This window comes from Rhinolophus ferrumequinum, chromosome 15 (genome assembly GCF_004115265.2).
Source record: "Rhinolophus ferrumequinum isolate MPI-CBG mRhiFer1 chromosome 15, mRhiFer1_v1.p, whole genome shotgun sequence".
NCBI classification, from domain to species: Eukaryota; Metazoa; Chordata; class Mammalia; order Chiroptera; family Rhinolophidae; genus Rhinolophus; species Rhinolophus ferrumequinum.
Genome location: NC_046298.1, coordinates 32,676,281 through 32,696,494, shown reverse-complemented (window position 1 = coordinate 32,696,494; position 20,214 = coordinate 32,676,281). Strand labels below are relative to the sequence as shown.

The following is a 20,214-nucleotide window of genomic DNA, read 5'->3' as shown; positions in this document are numbered from 1 at the left end:
TTGCAGGCTTTCTGTCTACAAAGGCCTCAGAGAACCACCCTTCACACAGTAGGTTTTCATTAAATAGCCAATAAACTGTAGTTCCCAGTTATTTAAGGAACAGAAATGGAACAAAACTAAGATGAGAAATGATGCTCTAAGCCTTCTTTGGACTGTAATCTAGAGAGAAAGAATTTATTTGGAAAGTTAGCTGTCAGAATTTTAATAGTTCTAAAAATGCTTCAATTTTATGTAACTGGAACATTTTTCTTTTAGACTGCAGTGTGTGCTTTCTAAAAAAATCATCATTCAGATATTGAACCAAAATATGAACACAGATATTTTCAATGTTATATACAGTGATAGTGCTTCTTCTTTTTTAAGTTCAGTGGTGTCTAAGGTGTGGGGCTAATGACATCAAGCCTACAAGTTCTAGCTCTAAACAAACTGGACAGTTTTTTCAGAGAAAATTGTGGTTGACCAGCTACACGTGTATGCCCTAACTTTGTTCAGTGATCCGATAAGGCTCTTGATCTTGCCAGTTAACAGGTGACAGTGCTTCTTATAAACAAATCAGAAGCAAAATAAGAGGGAAACTGACTAAAGAATAGCGTGTCTAAAAGAGTGACTTCATTACTTTATGACTGCTCATTTAATTCCAAAATTATTTATATTACTCTCCCTTTCCATATAACTAATATACAAATGAGGTTTTTCAATTAACGTATCAAACAGATCATACAACACAGACATCATACTTTCTTATGAGATTTCTGAAAATTCTCTTTTCTGTGGGAAAAATAATTCAACATTTCAATTCTACCATTCCAGAAAGAAAAACCAGGCAACCAAAACATTCAGTGTCTTAATTGTGTGAGTTTGTGATTTCAAACTTAACAGAAATATAAACCACATAAAACATTTTTTTATAGTTTAAGTACTTTATTTTTTATTTTTCAATTATAGTTGACATTCAATATCATATTACTTCCAGGCGTACAGCAGAGGTTAGACATTCATATAACTTATGACAGTGATCCCCCAATAACTCTAGTCACCACCTGACGCCACACATTGTTATTACAATATTACTGACTATATTCCCTATGCTGTACTCTACATCTCCATGACTATTTTGTAACTGCCAAATTTGTACTTCTTAATCCCTTCACCTTTCTCACCCAGCCCCCCAAGCACCCTCCCACCTGGCAACCACCAGTTTATTCTCTGTATCTATGAGTCTGTTTCTTTTTCACTTTGTTTTTCAGATTCCACATATAAGTAAAATCATATGGTATTTGTCTTTCTCTGATTTATTTCATTTAGCATAATCCCCTGTAGGTCCAACCATGTTGTTGCAAATGGTAAGATTTCACTTTTTATGGCCAATATTCCACTGTATATATGAACCACTTCTTCTTTATCCAGTCGTCTATTGATGGACTCTTAGGTTGCTTCCATATTTTGGCTATTGTAAATAACGCTGCAATGAACATAGGGATGCACATATATTTTCAAATTAATGTTTGGAATTTCTTTGGATAAATACCCAGAAGTCGAATTGTTGGGTCATATATAGTTCTCTTTTTAATTTTTTGAAGAAACTCCATACTGTTTTCCATAGTGGCTGCACCAATTTGCAATCCCACCAACAGTACACAAGGGTTCCCTTTTCTCCACATCCTCACCAACAATTGTTGTTTGTTGATTTATTGATGATGGCCATTCTGATAGGTGTGAGGTGATATCTCATTGTGGTTTTAATTTGCGTTTCTCTGATGATTACTGACATTGAGTTACTTTACATGTCTATCGGTCATCTGTATGTCCTCTTTGGAGAAATGTCTATTCAGGTCCTCTGCCCATTTTTTAATTGGATATTTTTTTTTTTTTTGGTGTTAAGTTGCATGAGTTCTTTATATATTTTGGATATTAACCCCTTGTTAGATGTATCATTGGTGAATATCTTCTCCCATTCAGGTTGTCTTTTTGTTTTGTTGATGGTTTCATTTGCTGTGCAAACTTTTTAGTTTAATGTCATCCCATTTGTTTATTTTTTCTTTTGTTTCCCTTGCCCGAGGAGATGACATCCAAAAAAAATTTTACTAAGAGCAATGTCAAAGAGTTTACTGCCTATGTTGTTCTAGTTGTTTTACGGTTTTAGGTCTTACATTTAAGTCTTTAATCCATTGAGTTTATTCTTGTATATGGTATAAGAAAGTGGTCTGGTTTCATTTTTTTGCATATATCTGTCCAGTTTTCCCAACACCATTTACTGAGGAGACTGTCTTTACACTATTGTATATTCTTGCCTCCTTGTCATAGATTAATTGACCATATAGATGTGGGTTTATTTCTGGGCTCTCTATTCTGTTCCATTGCTTTATGTGTCTGTTTTTATATCAGAACCATGCTGTTTTGATTATTATAGCCTCGTAGTATAGTTTGACATCAGGTAGCGAGATACCTCCAACTTTGTTTTCTTTCCCAAGATTGCTGTGGCTATTGGGGGTCTTTTGTGGTTCCATATAAATTTTAGGATTAGTTATTCTAGTTCTGTGAAAAATGCCATTGGCATTTTGATAGCAATTGCATTGAATTTATAGATTGCTTCAGGTAGTATGGACACTTTAACTATATTAATTTTTCCTATCCATGAGCATCGGAGAGCCTTCCATTTATTTGTATTTTCTTCAATGTCTTATAATTTTCTGAGTACTGGTCTTTCACCTCCTTTGTTAAATTTATTCCTAGGTATTTTTTTTTATGCAATTATAAATGGGATTTTATAAGATACATAAAACTAAAGCAAAAAAAAAAAGAGGAGGAAACACACTAAGAAATCTTTATATAAAACAAAAGTATAGACAAAGTTTTTTCACAGATGAAGTCCTTGAAATTTAGGGTTTCCTTTGTAAAGGGTTTTCTTAAAATAAATATTTAGTTAAGGTTTCAAAGTAAATGTGTGCCTTTAACATCAGTAACAAAAATTACCAGCCTTAGCCAAAGTGTAGGAAAAGTTGTTCTCACACACAGTTGATAGAAGAATAACTTAGCAAAACATTTCTGGGAAATCTATCAGTGTCTTATCAAAATTTTATCACAAAGCAATTCTACTTTTGGGAACTCACCCTACAAAAATATTTGCCAAGATATACATGCAAGTATCTTTATTGCAGGGGCGTATATGTAAAACAGTGCAAACAATGTAAATGCCGTCCACAAGGGAAGGGTTTAATAAATGAGGGGGCACCTATAAATGGAATACCACGCAGTTGTCCAAAAAATACAGTCAATTCAGACATACCAATGTGGTTAAGATTTCCATCACACATTACAAGAGTGAACTTTAAAGGGGGGAAGTTGTAAGAAGGAAAGTGGTCACAGGACCCCCTGCGCGTGGTGGTAAGAAGAGGAAAACAGACTGCGTGTGCCTGTGCACAGCAGGGAGGGGAGAGCAGACAAGGTGCTGGGGGGACACCCACCTGGGAGTGGGTGTGGGAGCTGATACTGTTTACACACTCCGCGATTTGAATTTTCCATACGGAGCATGCATCACTTGTTTTCTTGCTTTCTTTAAAGGAGTCAAGAAAACTTCTGAAGCTCTTGTGGATTTTTTAAAGAATAAAGAGAATCAAGGCCCCCGAACTCTGCCACAGCTCTGTACCTGGGTGATGGGGACTCAGGTCTTCCACTGCAATCTGTACCACGTCCGCCAGATCCTGTTCTGACATCATCCAGAACGAGAGGAGAGGGGCCAGTCAACCAGCAAGAACTAAACTCACGCAGGACTAGGATTCTGTCACCTACAAAACAAACACAATGGCAGAGGAGAGGGGGATTAATGACGGGGACCTGTGAAATGAAAACTGCTAACCATGTATATTCAAGAGGATGTCATTTGTCTGTGGATTTTTTTTTAATATAGGGCTCTTCTTGCCCCGAGCTACCAAAAAGTTAAGTGTTCTCTGAGAAGTGAGCAACAGCCCCCAAACTGCTCACTGTCTCCATCCTTAACTGCTAGACTAACCCCTCCCTGACAGCCTCTCACTCTATCAATCCATTCCTCACACTACCTCCAAAGTCACCTTCCTAACCTGGCTTGCATCCCCACAAACCTAGAGTCTCCAGCGGTCCCCTAACTGCCCACAGAACATGTCCTACGCACATCCTCCAGCTGTTCCCTGTGGGGTCTCAGCTCCTGCTACGTACACCACACACCAGCAAACCATCACACTGTTGTCTCCAGTAGTACCAGATGTCCCACCTCCCGAATTTTACCCAAATGGACCCTTCTGCGCTCCAGGTCAAGTCCTCAACCCCACGTGCCCTCTAAGTTCCTGTGTTGCTTCCCCTTGGCTTCCAGCGCAGACCGGAACCACGGCACTACCCCACCGCCGTGCCCAGCAGCAGTGCCATCCTGGCCACACTGCACTTTCCAGGGCTGGGCACATCCCCCTCTGGTAATAGTTGTCATTTCCTGAGCCTGGCACTGTGTCTGGAATGGAGTCAGCTACTTTCCAACTGCTCCTAAAACCCTTAGATTAGGCCTACTAGAGTGACCTGATTTTCCAAAACAGAAATGAGGCCATGTCATTCCAAATATTTCTATCGATCTGGGGATCTAAATATAGTACTGCAAACAGGATGTCCTGGAGAACTCAGGAATCAATGCCACCATATAATTATCATATCATACTTTATATTATTTATTTATACAATAAATTTATAAATAAACTATTTATCTTTCCCCAACCAGACTACAAGCTCCCTGAGGGCAGAAAGCACACATTCAACTCTAGAGCAAAGCTCCTTTCATGAGTTTTTTCATGTAGCTCGTCACAACTTTCATGTAGCTCGTCACAACTCCCAGGGGACAGCGGGACGCTAAATTACAAGTTACGGATCATCTAGTTTTTCAAGTAGGAAGTCTTCCTGACAGCTCCTTTTAATGGCAAGTTCCAACAGGCAACAAGCTAAATTCACAGGTTTTACACGTGTTCTTAAATGCTATAAACAACGTGGTTCTTCCTCTCCTTTGGCAGGTTTAAATTCTATAGCATACATGGTACCAGCTCCAGAATTTCCCAGGAACAGCAATTTTTAGAAGGAGGAACAAGCTCCTCTCTGAAATTTTCCTTTATAGAGTAAATGCAACATTTTTACATAAACACGATTAAATGTATGATTATAAAAATGGCTAAGGTGTTTTTATTCCCAGTTTATGCCCTTCACACAATACTGAATGAGGTGAGAGAACATCAATTGTCCTTAACAAAGAAGAGACTGATAACAAGCTATCGGGAGGGGAAGCAAGCACCTCAGGGGAACTCCGACTAACCCCTTGCAAGTCCGACCATGAAAAGATGGCAGTACGAAAGATTTTTATTCTCTCCAAATCTCCCCCATAAAAACACATGGAGCAAGTGGGGCAGCAAAACCAAACTCCAGGTCGACGTCTAAAATGGAACTGAGTCATAAGGTGTTCATGACCAACCCCAAAATACAAGCAGAGGGGGACCCACCACTGACAGCTACAAGAACAACATGATACAAGCACATGTGGAGCCGGAAACAGAAGCAATGCATCAACTTGAGAACAGCTAAAACCAGGAAATGAGCACAGTCTCACAGTGGACAAATGTAAGACGTCTACAGTAAAGTCTGGAAGGCCTAGAACATTGTGGGCCCCATGAACTCTCAAAACTAAAAAGCTCCCTTTAGGCCAAACACACTGAAATGATTGGCAACAGAATACAAAATGTACAGGACAGGGAAAACAGTGACGGGAAAATAAAACTCTAATTAAAGGTGGGAGAGAAAAACAGAGCCAGGAGAATTCAGAAAATGAGCTGTTCCTTTCTTGAAAACTTCCTCAGAACCACAGAATATAGAGCTCTAGAACACTGAAATTAGAAAAACTATTCTAAATCAAACCTCCCTTCTAAATATTCTGGAAAACTAATTCCACATAAACTGAACAACAGAAAATAGTGAGGTCCAATTCATACGAATATATTTTAAAAGAGAATAGGAGAAAGTTAACACCACCAGAGACAGTGAAAGCATGCTAGAAAGACATGTCCCCAAAAGAGATGAAAATGTTATCCTAGTATTTCAAAACACGCTAAATACATAAAGAAAATGATATAAGATATCATTAACCATGATATGAACCAGCATTAGAAAAGCTCAAAAATGAAGTGACGGAACTAAGATGAGAAATAAAAGAACACTAATTTGGGAAATGAAGACTAAACTAGAAGGAATCAAACAGCAAATAAACACAATAAATTATGCCTTAAGAAAAACAAAAGGAGAAACGGAACAAATTTTTAAGAATAAAAAAGAAATAAAAAGAGTTCAAGGAAAAGTAACATAGTGACAGGCAAAGAAGACCCAACATGTGTGTAACAAGGAGACTCGAAAGAAAACCAAAGCAACACTCACTCAAGTGAGGTACGCTGTGCGGGAAGAGTATTGGGAAGGACGGGAAATGGGCGCTCTACTGTTCTTTTGGTGGGAGTAGAACCCTGAAAAGCAACAGGCAATACAGCTGTCAACATGCTACTGGCCACAGCCCTGACCTCGCCACTCCCCAATCAAGAATCCTTCCAGCACACAGACTCACATATTTGCGCAAAGATCTATGTATACCAAAAACACAAAACAACTAAGGCATTGCTTTTAGCAGCAAAAGAATGGATACAACCTAAATGTATAATAGGACGGTGTTTTAAAACAAAAAACAAGTATGGCACAGCCAAACAATGGAATTCCAAACAACTATAAAAAAAGGGGGCAGATCTCTCTAAGGACAACTCCCAAGATGCAGTATTACACGAATATAAAGGGGGCAGAACATGTTTTTTTTAAAAAAAGAAATACACTAGATATGCATAGAATATCCCTGGGATATAGGGGTGAAAAGGAAATTATTTTTCACCTTTCACCCTTTTATAATATTTTGCATTGTATAATATTGCAAATATGTATAATATTTGCATTTTTATCATATTCATGTATCATCTTTTCAAAACTTAAAAAAAAACCACATACTTTTTTAAATGATCAGACAGCTACATATTTAGGCATAAACTCTGGGGGGAAATGTTCGGTTCCAACCTCAGTTACATGCAGTAATATTCTCTGAACCTGGTGTCTGTGCGAAACACTGGGAGTTTCTTCAACCTTCATCATCCTCAGCAACTGCTCCAGGATTCAGAGGCAGGCAGAACCCACATGAACTGATTCAGGAGAACCTGTCAGGATAAGGAGATAAGGTGTCGTGCTAAATCTGTGTCCTCTGAAGATGACGTCTAAGTACAGATTACCTGGTGGTCAGTTTGAAGATCAAAGCTACTCATGCCATAAACTCGGTCTTGTTTTTTCTGAATTAAGAACCAAAGCAAAGGTTATTACAGGGATACACTGGACTTCTTCATGAAGGTGGTAGTCCTCAGTTAGATAATACCACCCAACCAATCTTTGACTTGATAGATTTAAAACATTTTAGGATCAGACTGCTTTCAGAATCTAATTTAAAAAAAAAAAAAAAAGATGGACGCTTTCCCAGAAAAAGAATACAGACAAAATTCTGCCAAGTTTCACAGGGTTCAGCAACACCAGTTTAAGAGACCTAATTTACAGAGGAATGTGGCCCCCAGAGGAAGGCTCCCTGCCTCTCCTGCAGCACGCTGTGACTACCTGACCAAGTTCCAGCCAATGGGACACGAGCTCAGATGTGGCGCATGGCAGGTCCAGGGATAGGGGCTAGAATGGCAGGGCAAAGAACGAAAAGGAAGTGGTAGCCTGGGGCCCTTACATGTATGGAGCCATCGTATGTCCCTGGACTGCCTGCCCCAGACTTCCTCATAAGAGAAATAACCAACCACTTTAAAATAACGTATTTTGGAATCTGTCACATGCAGCCAAGCTTAACTTAAGTGATACTCTCTGAAGTCCATTCATGATGGCCCTGGATCCGGCTTTCAGGTTAAATACTTATCTCTCATAAAGGGCTAGTGGAAAGTTTTCAAGGACCCAATTAAGCTTTTTCCTGGTTTCCAAAACCTGTGCGAGGAGCTTCACCATAAAATCCTGAATCCGAATCTCTTCCAAATGAGGACACCATACATTTTCCAAGTTGTTTATTCAAAATGATTCTGTTGCCAAGATAAAGAATCACTTAAAATTCTGCTAACAGTGAAAGTCTAAATAGAAAAAACTAGGGCAATAAGCCCAAGAAAACTGGAACAGAGCGATACATGCAGTTGCCATTTTGGCAAATTAAATTTGCCATTTCTCAGAAGTCCTGGAGATAGTCCAGTTTTAATATAATAAAGCAACTGGACTGAGATTAAGGGACAATAATGTCTCTAATGGCAATGACTAGTTAGAACCCTAGCAAGCTTGTCAAGAGACCGTCTTTCATGGGACACATGAAATAGTGCCCACCGACCAAATCAACAACCCAAGTGCTTCTTCTTAGGGGAAGCAAATGGTAAATGACGGCACACCCTCCTGTAAAATACTGCACACATTCGTGTGAGTGAGATTGATTTAATTACATGAACCACAATGGAAAGGGCTCCAGAATGTAATACTAACGGAAGGGAATATAAAAGGAAAATTGCAGACCAGTCTGTATATAATCCCTATTCTGCTTTCTAAAAGTTGCGTGCATACGTACGTGTGTGTGTGAATACATACCTGATGATCTGGAATGATACATACTTCTGACACATACGTGTATAATGCACACTTTTTTGCCCAGATTTGTGAAGGAAAAATAAGGACGTGCATTATACATGTGCATTAGTGCTAATTCTGCATCAGTACTAATTCTGTATCTATATTAAATGTTTTCAATTCTTTTAGTTGTGCTTATGAGTTAAAAGTGTAACTCTAGAAATCAATAGCAATATCCATATGAAAAATAATAACCCTGGGATACAATAATCGGTTTTGTTGAACTTAAGATGAACTTGCAACAACAAAGAGTTCTTGGCCTTCTATGATGTGTTAATATCATAAATTTGTTAACAGTACATAAAATTTCTTGGACCTTGTATCTGTTCTTGTGTTTTGTAATTATTTGTTATGTAAAATTTCTTGTATCATAATATGTTAAAAAATAAATACTAAAATTCTTTATAAACAAAAAACAAGTACCTTAAATAAAAATTGGAATTAAAAAATTAAAATGAAAGATTTTTTCCCCCTGAATGTTTGGACCAAAAACCTGGGTGCACATTATACACAGGAGCACATTATACACGGCAAGATACAGTAACTTAAGGTTACCCATGAGGGAAAGAGTATACAGACAACACGAGCTGACTTTCATCCTTGATCTTTCTGGATTATTGAGTTTTCTGTAAGCCCATTTTATTGATCAACTGTGAAATTGTTTTTCTGAAACAAAGTAATAAGTATATGGCCTATAAGGTGCGTGCATCCGCACAGCCGTGACCAGTTGCACAGGTGTCTGAGGTTACGGCCACCACACAGCCCTACCCTGCTCTGTGAATGTTTCCATTCTCTCGAACCACTGTGTCATACTTTCTCCTCTCCCCTCCAAATCCCTCTCCTTCTTCCCTCTGGGAGCTGGTAGCCTTGCTTTCTCTTCCCCATCAGTTCCCTTGAACTTGGCATCCCCTCCTGTGGCTGCTACAAGCACCACCCGACCTTGCTCCTGTCCCCCGGCACGCCCGCCCCTCAGCAGTCTCCCTGGTCCTTCCCAATACACATCGCGCTGCTGTTTCTCCACCTCTCCTCCATCTCCAATCCTGTGCTTCGCTTCAGAGCAGAATTCCCCACAGATTGGCCTGTGTATGCGGGCAGACAATTAAGCTCACGAACTCATCCTAGAAAAAGTGCTACATACCTCATTGCTGAATATCACTACGGTCACCTTCGAAGGACTTCCCTTGGGAAGTTATGCACTGACGCCAGCGCCTAGTCCACCCTTTAAAGCAATTTTGGAACTCTTTCTGGAATGGCCATCAGAGCTGTCATTGTATTACCCTTGATGTCCTGAATGTCATCAAAATGTCTTCCTTTCAATATTTCCTTTATCTTCGAGTAAAGAAAGAAGTCATTGGGGGCCAGATCAGGTGAGTCGGGGGGATAGTCCAATACAGTAATTTGTTTACTGGCTAAAAACTCCCTCACAGACAGTGCTATGAGCTGGTGCATTGTCGTGATGCAAGAGCCATGACTTGTTGACAAAAAGTTCAGGTCATCTAACCTTTACACGCAGCCTTTTCAGCACTTCCAAAGAGTAAACTTGGTTAACTGTTTGTCCAGTTGGTACAAATTCATAACGAATAATACCTCTGATATCAAAAAAGATTAGCAACATCGTTGCAACAAGTTCGCAAACTTAATTGTCACACCTAGTATGCTGTCTCCATTTTCTCCCCTCATATTCTAGAGCCAGACCAGGCTCTGGCTTTCCCACCCACCACTGCCCCCATCCAGTTCTCCCCGCATGCCTGCCCTGCCCACCAAAGCACCTGCTCAGGGTTCACTCCCGCGTCTTCCACAGCCGGCCTCCCTCCCTCACCTCCTTGCCTGGCTCTGTTCTCCTGACCTTGTTCCGCACAGGTTCTCTGTGGGTTCGTATCATCTTCCTGACATGGAGTGCCCATGGTTCTGTGCTGGGCCTCTTGTCAACCATCCTGAAATACCATCCACATGCTGATGCTGAAGAGATTCACCCCTCAACTCAGACCTTGCACATGAACCCCAGATCCACGGAGCCAACAGCCTGATGGACAGCTCCCCTGGGTGTCTAGTCTCAATTGTAACATGACACACCGAACCCAACACCCACCCCACAACCAACGTGCTCTTCCCAGACTTCCCATCTCAATTTAAGGCAACACCCCATTGCTCAGGCCAAAAGCGTTCCGTCCTTGGTATTTCTCTCTCATGCCCACCTGTAGGCAAATTCTCTCATGATACACATTCTCCGCACCATCTGGAGTTGTGCACTAGCCTCCACAGGGGCATCCCTGCTCTGCTTTTACCCCATAACTATTCCAATACCTGGTTAAAAAACTACCTGGATCATGTCAAAACCCATATCAGACTGTTAAGAGCCCACTGAAGGCGTCCTGCTCGCTCAGGACGGCTTCCTGGCTCTCTGAAGGCAGCTGTGCACCCGCCAGCACCTCTCAGTACGCCTCCGGCCCTCCGCACTGCTCCTCACTCAGCCCCGCGCAGCAGGCACACGCCCAGCTCAGGGCCCTTACAGTCTGACACCCGCCTGCCCCTCCACCACCTACTATTGCCTCTTCCCAGTGAGACGGAATTGCACCCACCACCAGCATCCACCTCCCTGCTCCCCTCTCCTGCTCCATCAAAAAGCACTTACCGTCTAACTTACGACATGTGCTAAATGTCCATTTTGGTTAGATCTGTCTCCCCTACTACTGCAGCACATCAGCTCCATCGGGGCGGGAATTTTCATCATGTCGCTCACTGCCTAGCACAGGGTTCGAACACACTGCCCCTCAATGAACGTACGTGTGATGAATCTTGTGAAGAACCCACTGTAGTTACACACCAATGCAGAACTATGAAGGTCAGCATCTCTCCTTAAAAAACATGGATTACGGTCTTCAAAGTTCTCTGTGTCTGTGTTTTGATTTCAATAAGGACTATGCCATAATTACATCACAAACCTATTTAATTTATGACTGGGAACTTTATGGGAATGACACTTTCAGTTGTTAACAGTGAAAATACATCAAGCTGCCCATCAGCTGTCAGCAACAGACACAGGCTGTTCACCACCTGAAATACAGTACTGCACAATGATTTTTAATTTCTGCTAACTTTCAAGGAAATTTTAAATTTTGGATACCCATACAATAAAACGACAAGACCATTAAAACAGGAATAAAAGAAAGGCTCCTGTAATTGAGCAGACAACTTATCTTTAGCAGTAAAGGTTAAAAACAAAAACAAAAAGAAAACACTATAGACGATCGGCTTTCATTACAGGAAAAAAGGCAGCAAGAAAAAAAACCGAACCAAGCTTCCCTGTACTGACCCTAGGATTTTTCTTAGTCACTGCAAGAATGACATCACTTGGGTCATCTCATTAGGAATGTCACAACATTTGGGGCTTTTTTTCCCATCAGTTTTTTGGGGCAGTCTTCATAGAGCTATTTCTTCTATCACCCCTTGAATGAAGCCCCAGTGCTGAATCTGATCTGGACCAGGTGATCTCCACAGGTGGCAGAACCATGTAGCCAGGTGTATAACCAACCTCCCAGGGCAGTGACCTGACTCTGCTCTACTAGAATTCTTTACTAGCCATCACATACATGCAGGGTGACTAACGAGATGCAGTCCACAAGCCACGGGTAAAAAGCCAGGCACACCCCTTACTCCTCTTGGAGGGGCCTTGGAAGTCATCTGGTGCTAGTCTAACTTCACTTTATAGTTGACAAAAATATAAACTGAATGTATTACTCTAAGGGTTGGGAGTGTCCATGGACAAGAACGAGAGGAAGAGGATCCTACAACAAGTCTCGGAGTGCAATTACGCAGAAAAGACGCTTGGACCATGACAGGAGTGATGGGGAAGGCCTGCCTCCCTGGATCCCAGCCCCTCATGCCCGTTCCAGGAATGGCCAGTCAACAACACCATAAAAATCAGCAGTAATTTCCATTCCCATTTAAGGAAGTGGCTAAGTAGTACTAAGTTAAAAAGCTGTATCTCCAGAAACAGGGAAACTTTCAAGAAACTAAAGATCATTCCATTTAGTCAAATCCTTCCAGATATAAGTGTAGTAATAAAATAATCAATTAAAAGCCAGAATGAAGTAAGCAAAGAAACCAATTTTTATTAAACTGAGATATGTGAAAAAGACTCAGCTTACTTCATACTGTTTATTCTTTAAGACACCCCCCTAAAAACGCTTAAGTTTAAAATTAGAAAACGAAGGTCAAACTGGCTTCAGATGGCAGGTCCTTCCTCCTTATAGCTAACATGTTTGATTAAATTTGCCACTTTCATTCATGCTTTCCAAAATACATAAGCCGCCTCAAATATAAACCACAAATGCAGAAAAGAGAAGCTGGATTTAAGCTGATCCCACAGCACCCACTGTCCTGGTTCAAACTCATTGGTCTCGGGACCCCCTTTATCATCTTAAAATTAGTGAGGCCCCAAAACTTTGTGCTTGTATAGGTATTTCTATCAATAGTTACCACATTTGAAATTAAAATAGAAAATGTTTGAATATTTCTTTATTCATTTAAAAATTATAAAAACTAACACATTACATATGAACATACAAAACATTTTTTATCAAAAAATAACTACAGTTCCAAAGCAGCAAAATCTTAAGAAGAGAAACGTAGTTTGGCATTTTTACAAATCTGTTAGTGTCAGACTTAATGGAAAACTGGACTCTCATATATGTATCAGCTTTCAGTATGTTGTAATAGATTGTTCTAGTTGATACATATAAAGAAAATCCAGCCTCCTGGAGAGGTGATGCTGGGACAGGAAAGAGTATTTTAGTAGCCTTGTCAGATAATTATAAATATTCTTCTTTAATACAACACCAAAACTCAACAAGTGTTTTATTTTTTCCCAAAGGCTTATTGCAATGTAGAATCTGAAACCGTATCTGTGAACTTTTTGTTCTTTATTATTTTACAATACGTTGGTCTGTCTTGCCCTTTAAATGGATCTTTATGCCAGTGTGATTTTGTAATGGCATGCACTGGTCATCTGGAAAACACTGATTCATTAAGCTATGCCAATCTTCCAAATGCTGCTTATTGTACGTTATCAAAAGCATCACATTCATTATTATGAGCACTGATATCATCAGAAAGTCTTTAAGTATTAGGAAGCTGTCAGGTTCCTAATGGCAGATACACGCTTTCTGAAATTCCAGTTTCACTTGAAAGCTCAAATTTTACCAATGGCAATAGTGTTAATTGCTTTCCTTGAAGTGATGGGCTAACTTTGTTCATTTAGTAAGAAATGTCAGCAGTTTTTTTCCTGGTGGTCCATGAAAAAAGTGGCTAGTTTAGCTAGCAACTCAGAATTGCAGAAGGGCAATCCTCTAACTCTGAAATGCCACAGAAGTGCTTTCTGCATACTTCCTGTTTTGTCACACAGAGTAATAAAAAGAAATGTATTCAAGGGTTGCAATTTAATAAAGTAAATTATTTTGATTGCTTCATCAAGGACATTCTTAGGTGAAAAAGGATTTTTCTAAATCGGGTGGCAATGAAGAATACAATGATACATGTACAGCTTGCAGGGGGTGTTAGCCTCAATTGTGCTAACACAGCAGTAGTTTTACTACCATTGATCCTGAACCAACAGTGCAAATGTCAACATGCAAAAAAGGCAAATGACCTCTTACAATCATTATGAAAACTGTGTGGACCTCACAGATCCCCTGGGAAGGTCTCAGGGACACTCCTGGTGTTCTGTGGACTACACTTTGACCACCATTGCTTTCAGGTACTACATTTCTAGAAAGAAAACATAAGAACCACATATACATTAAAGTGAATTCCAGATAACTTCTGCTGTAAAATATAAATCATAAATGTAATTAAAAGCAAACTTTACTTGATTTACCAACTGCCAAAGATAAATGTAAATACACTTTAGAAGCCTGCATATATCTTGCAATAAAAATTTTGTACTTTACATATATAACACTTATATTTTAATTCTTCCCTGATAGCTACTAAACTGCTTACATTGTGAAGTATTTATTCTGATAATATAAAATACTACATCTGCCAAAGATGCAAAAGTATAATAACTTATAATTGACTGCAGGCTTAAACACCTTAGCCTTATTTCTTATTCTTAGGTCCAAGAGAAACTTTAATGAGTCTCTGTGAACTCTTTTACACAATTAATATTAAGTGATCTTACTGCACTCATTCATACGTTCTTCAAAAAATGATCATTGGGCACACATTGTACATAAACATATGCTACAAGGGACACTTAAGAGTTCCCCTGCAGGTAAGTTCCAGAGTGACTTTTCCGAAGGGGGCTCATCTTCTCAAAGCCCAGCTCAGCACCTTCCATGACCCTCCTCTGGTGACGACATCATGTCTAAACTCCTCTATCCAGGTTTCAAACCATTCGCAGTCTGGCTCCCCACTGCCTGCCTATATATGATCTCATTCACTCAACAAACGTCTTCTAAGCCAAGGGTTGGCAAACTATGGTCCCAGGGGCCATATTTGGCCCTCCACCTGGTTTTGTACAGCCCATGAGTCAAATTAAAAGAAGAACAATATTTCAAGATGTCAAATTATATGAAACAAAAATTTTGGTGTCCACAAATAAAGTTTTATTGGAATGCAGCCACACCCAGGTCTCCGCATAGTGTCTATGGCTGCTTTGGGGCTGAGATGGCTCCTCTAGCCGCTGCAAGTCTCACTTTAATGTAAAAACAGAGGCTCTGGATCGCCACTACCACAGCACCGTGCTGGCACACAGGAGCCACCCACAAACACTTGGTTAGTGGATGAAGGAATAACCTTGAGGTTCAAACGCTCCTACGAGCACAAATAATCCTGAAACTAGTGCTTCAAGTCCCTGACAGCTCTTTCAGTCTTTCAGCTGCAAGGAGAGTAGAAATCTTGGTTCTAATCATCTCCTCATTAAAAACAAAGTCAAAAGTAAGCATTAACTCTTTGGAGACTCTCTCTCTCCTACACTTTGCACTTGTAGCTCTATTTTTTAGTTAACATGGAAACATTCAGAGATGTAAAAATGAATTAGATGACATAGGTCAATTTTTACAACTCAACAAAAGAAAATTATGTTTCAGAGAGGCATTATATTTTGATGATTGTATACCTAAATCTAACTGTAGCTCATTTTATACTCAGATACTGAATGAAAAATAAAATTTAAGTCATTTTCCCACAGGTATCTGTTCATATAAGAAATATCGGTCTGAAGATAGTAAGAATTCACGCTCAACATAGCATTTTGTCTAAAACCATCTAATAGAATTGAAAATTCTCAATAAAGTATCATTGAATAACAATACACCAAAATCACAACATTGTATAGTAACAGAATCTGTCACAATTTACAACAAAAAGTACAAGAGAAAAGTCAGTCCCCTGGAGAGAACAAGAGGGTGCCTGAAACATAATGACCATCAGGGAGAGCTGCTGAGACAGTGGTCTGTGGGGTTCCCCACCCCCGAGTGTGGGCTCACATCGTACTGGCAGGTCCCTCACAGAAGCGCAGTTATCGTGCGTTCTTGCACTCGCAAGGATGCAAGGGTGGCTGTATACTTGACAACCACAGCCAAGCACTTAATTAGCAACTTGTACTCATCTAAAACTCCTCTAAGCTCCTGTCCAATTCTAAATGTCTAAGATTTTATGATGTTAGTGTATCACAGACAAAATTCTAACTAGATGCAAATTTCTCTCAATTAAATCAGCACTCTATGAGGTTGACAAGCATAAAAAGATACAAGACCTGGCAGGTAAAGTTGATAATAACAGTAATTATAGGAGCTACCATTTATTGAATCGTAAACACTGTATTAAACATTATCTCATTTAATCTTCACAACCTTTGATGTAGGTGTGTCCCCATTTTAGAGACGGGCCCATCCCTAAACACTCCCCTTATCTGAAACATACATCAGGAATCCGTACTAAGGAACAGGAGAGCAAACAGCAGAGAAGTGGGGCTGGGGTGGGGAAGCAGAGCTCCCAGTTAACTCATTGTGTGCCCAGGTAACTAAGCCCACGTTAGCCATCACCACGTGTTCGCTTTTCCCTCCCCTGGAGTTTGGGCCTGTGTAGCCATCCCTCCTTCCCTCACCTCCCTCCAGAAACTGAAATCCTTTTATCCCCCACCTGCTCCTCCTGTGTTTGCCCTTATACTGCGCAAAGCTTGGGGAGGGGGTGGTCAGCAGTCCCAGGGGTAAGTGTCCTACCTCCTTTGTCCACCTCACAATTTCATAGAAACCAAACAACTAGCATGTGTCAAGCCATTAAGGGAATTTATAATCCTAACCAGTAACATAAAAACAAATGAAAATTAACTCCCAACTAGAGAGTCATCAGAATAAGAAACAATGACAGGTGGCAAATGTGGATGCCAGGACCATTCCAGAGGTTTCTGACCCAAACAGCAGCTATCAGAGGCAGGGCAGAACCAGCTAATGTGATCTAGAACAGAAAACAGACAAAAGCATAAGGAGGCCAGCAAAAGTCGTATGTTGGTCGCTGGTAGACACAGACATGCCAGCATCATCATGGGGGCCAAATATTCTTGGGAAAAAGTATATTCAAAGATCATGAAGGAGTCCCCTTTTCTTTTGCTATAAAGGACATTATTGGGATAATTAGCAAAATCTGCATTAGCTCTGTTGCTTAGATAACAGAGCTGCATCAATAATAAATTCCTAATTTTAAATTGTATTGTGTTTATGTAATAGAATGTCCTTGTTTTTAAGAAATAGCCACTTAAGTATTTAAGGGCAGAGACATATTTTAAATTGTTCAGAAAAAAAAAACCCGTATATACATACAGAGAAGTTGTAGAGAGGAAGAGAGAGGATAAAGCAAATACAAAATAGTAACATCTGAGAATCTAGAAGACGATACCATAATTCTTTGTACTATTCTTGCAACTTCTAAGCCTGAAAAAAAAAAAAAATCCCTAAAGAGATGCTGAGGCTTTTGCCCCAAAGAAAGGCAGTGAGGATGGATAGAAGCATTCTCATCTGAAGATGACTTGCCCAGTACTAATTGTACTTCTGAGAGGCTGCCACGGACATTTTCTTTCCAAGTAGATTTTCCCAAAATAAATTAAGTTTCTGACCTACACACTCTCAGTCCCTTCACCAGATAAATGAGATGGTTCCGTGGATTCCTCCAGATAGCCCCAAAACCTCGCCATCAGCAATGATGAACGTGGATGCTGGAGGCAACCGGCAGAGCGGTCTGTGACGTGATGACAGCACTCTGAACAGTGCGTGGCGCCAGCAGAAGTGTTCCTTACCATCATCTTACTGTCACTCAACTCCCAACCTTGATTTTTTTCTCCCACATGCATTCGTACTTTTAGTCCAGAGCTTGAGGATTCACAAAGTACAGCCCCAAGACCAAATCTGGCCAGCTGTCAGTTTTTGTAGGTTAAGTTTTATGGAAAAATAGCTATGCCCATTCAGGCTTCCACTCTCCAAGGGCAGAGTCAAGCAGTTGTGACAGAGATCCCAAAGCCAAAAATATGGACTTCTCGGGCCCTTTACAGAAAGTTTGTTGCCTTTTACCCTAGTGTTTAATGACAGTCACAGCGTCTTTAGCAATCTGGGAACTGCCTCAAGACTGAGGGTTAAATGAGACACGATTACTGAACAGTAATCTAGACGTCCTGAGGTGCCTCTATTACAGGATCAGTCACTTGCTCCAGGTCTGGACGGTTCCACCTCCTGGGAGCTGGAAAGAGTGATTCCTGATTCAGATTACATGGATCCATACACACCCAATGAGGCAACCGGGCTTACGGAGCTCTCACATGATCCTGGAAGAACCCATGAAACAAGTTGAACTGAATTTTTTATTAACAGCTACGTGAGAAGGGAACCCCATGCAGTATATGTTTGCTTTCATCTTACTACATCCCCCTGAGCTTCCTTTCTCCTCCCTAACATAGTATGACTGCATTTTATACACATTTGAATTACACAAATTTAATATATTAAGCCCTCGTTTTGCAAACAAAAGTGAAATTAGTTGAATCCCACAAATCTTAAAAATCCATAAAATGCTTAGAAGGCCAATTAACTGCAAACTGTGTTTGCCCCCTGGCAGCTGCAACTTTTAATGGGTTAACAGGACACCCAGACTTGTCAGTCAGTCTAAACACATGGGGTGTGAACTACTTGGCATCTTCAGGGAAGGGTTCCTGGCATAAAACGCAGCCTATAACAGCACTCTGCTCCCAGGCCCATCTCTGGCTCCCCCGATGAAAGTTTCCAGGAGGAGGGCTTAGCAACAGAAGGTCCCAACCTGGCCATCCACCTGCCAAGAGGATTGCGGGGCTGCACGTCTGTGGTGACAGCAGGAATCACAGCCCAAGTCCTTCCCTGCTCCCTCTAGGAAGACGGTGACGCCTGTGCCTCTTGCCACATTCAGAGCCATGTAGTTCACACCAAGGAAGTGACAGCAGCACACATTTGCACAGCCAGTTTTTCCAAACCCACTTCTAGTTCAGAAAGATTAAACTTTGCTTCAAGTTACTTGATGATTTTTCACGTTGAGAAAAAACGGGAAAAAAATCACTAAAGACCACAAGCAGCATTCTTTGAAGCACAGAATGTAAATCTTTATTACAAAAAGCTTTGTCAGCACGGGGCTCTGCCCACAGTCAGAGGCCCCAGCCTGCCTGGCTGAATGCACTTCCAGGTTTCCTGACAGCCCTCCTGGCCACAGGGACCAGGCCTCCACCCCTACTATGTCCCCTCTGCCCAGCTCATTTTCACTTGTGTGCCTTATTTATGCTCGACTGTTTAAAATGCTAAAATACAAAACAAGTTAGGACAAAGAAATGGTAGTCAATTTCCCACATTCAATTCTACTTGACTTTTTCAGTGATTTAACTAAAACCTGTTCTCATCTCTTCCCATTCTCTGGCCTTTTCCAACAGATTTTATTCTTCCGTGCTTGTGCCTCAGAAGCGATCTGACCTTGTGGTTACCTGTCTGGGACACCGATCACTCACATACCACCATGCCTCCTCCCCAGTGTGAGGCTCCTTAAGGGGACAAAGCAAATCTCACTGTCCACCCCACCATCTACCATGGAGGTAGATGGTCCAAAACATTTAATCAAATCGGACAGTTCTTGACTATGGGTAAACATGAACGATGCAGAGAAGTTATTAATAATGCATAATAGGAACCAATTTCATGTGACTTTCCAATATTTGGGGCATATTATCTGCTTGTGGCTTATGAAGTTAATGGTTTCATCACATTTGAATTCAAGAACAGCCACAGGTTTCAAGCAGTGGGGGGCCCTGGGTGCTGATGCCAAGCTCCACTTCCTCTTAGAGACTTACTAGGGAGCATTGTGGGGAGGGTGCCCCACCTCACTGCACTGGGGGCACAAGGAAGGGTCAAGAGCCTTCCTCCTGCTCCTTGCCCTCTAGGACTGAGGACAGACCTGTCTCTTCCAAGGGGACAGGCT

The 20,214-nt window shown here is 40.8% G+C and overlaps 1 protein-coding gene across 10 annotated transcripts in view; it reads right to left on the bottom strand.

Moving 5' to 3' along the window:
- The window catches only part of BANP (BTG3 associated nuclear protein), a 133,905-nt gene that overhangs the window by 105,447 nt on the left and 8,244 nt on the right, over positions 1-20,214 (bottom strand). For 7 of the 10 annotated variants that reach the window (XR_004425181.1, XR_004425182.1, XM_033128964.1 and 4 more), the window contains exons 2-3: positions 7,105-7,241; positions 3,647-3,785 (exon numbers count right to left, since the gene is read on the bottom strand). Coding sequence is in view for 8 of the 10 variants with exons in the window: in XM_033128964.1 (XP_032984855.1) it covers positions 3,647-3,716 (70 nt within the window). In the remaining 2 variants the exon portion in view is untranslated. Of the gene's footprint in view, positions 1-3,646; positions 3,786-7,038; positions 7,242-20,214 lie in introns of all 10 variants that reach the window. The other 3 variants (XM_033128961.1, XM_033128962.1, XM_033128960.1) reach the window with 3 other exon arrangements.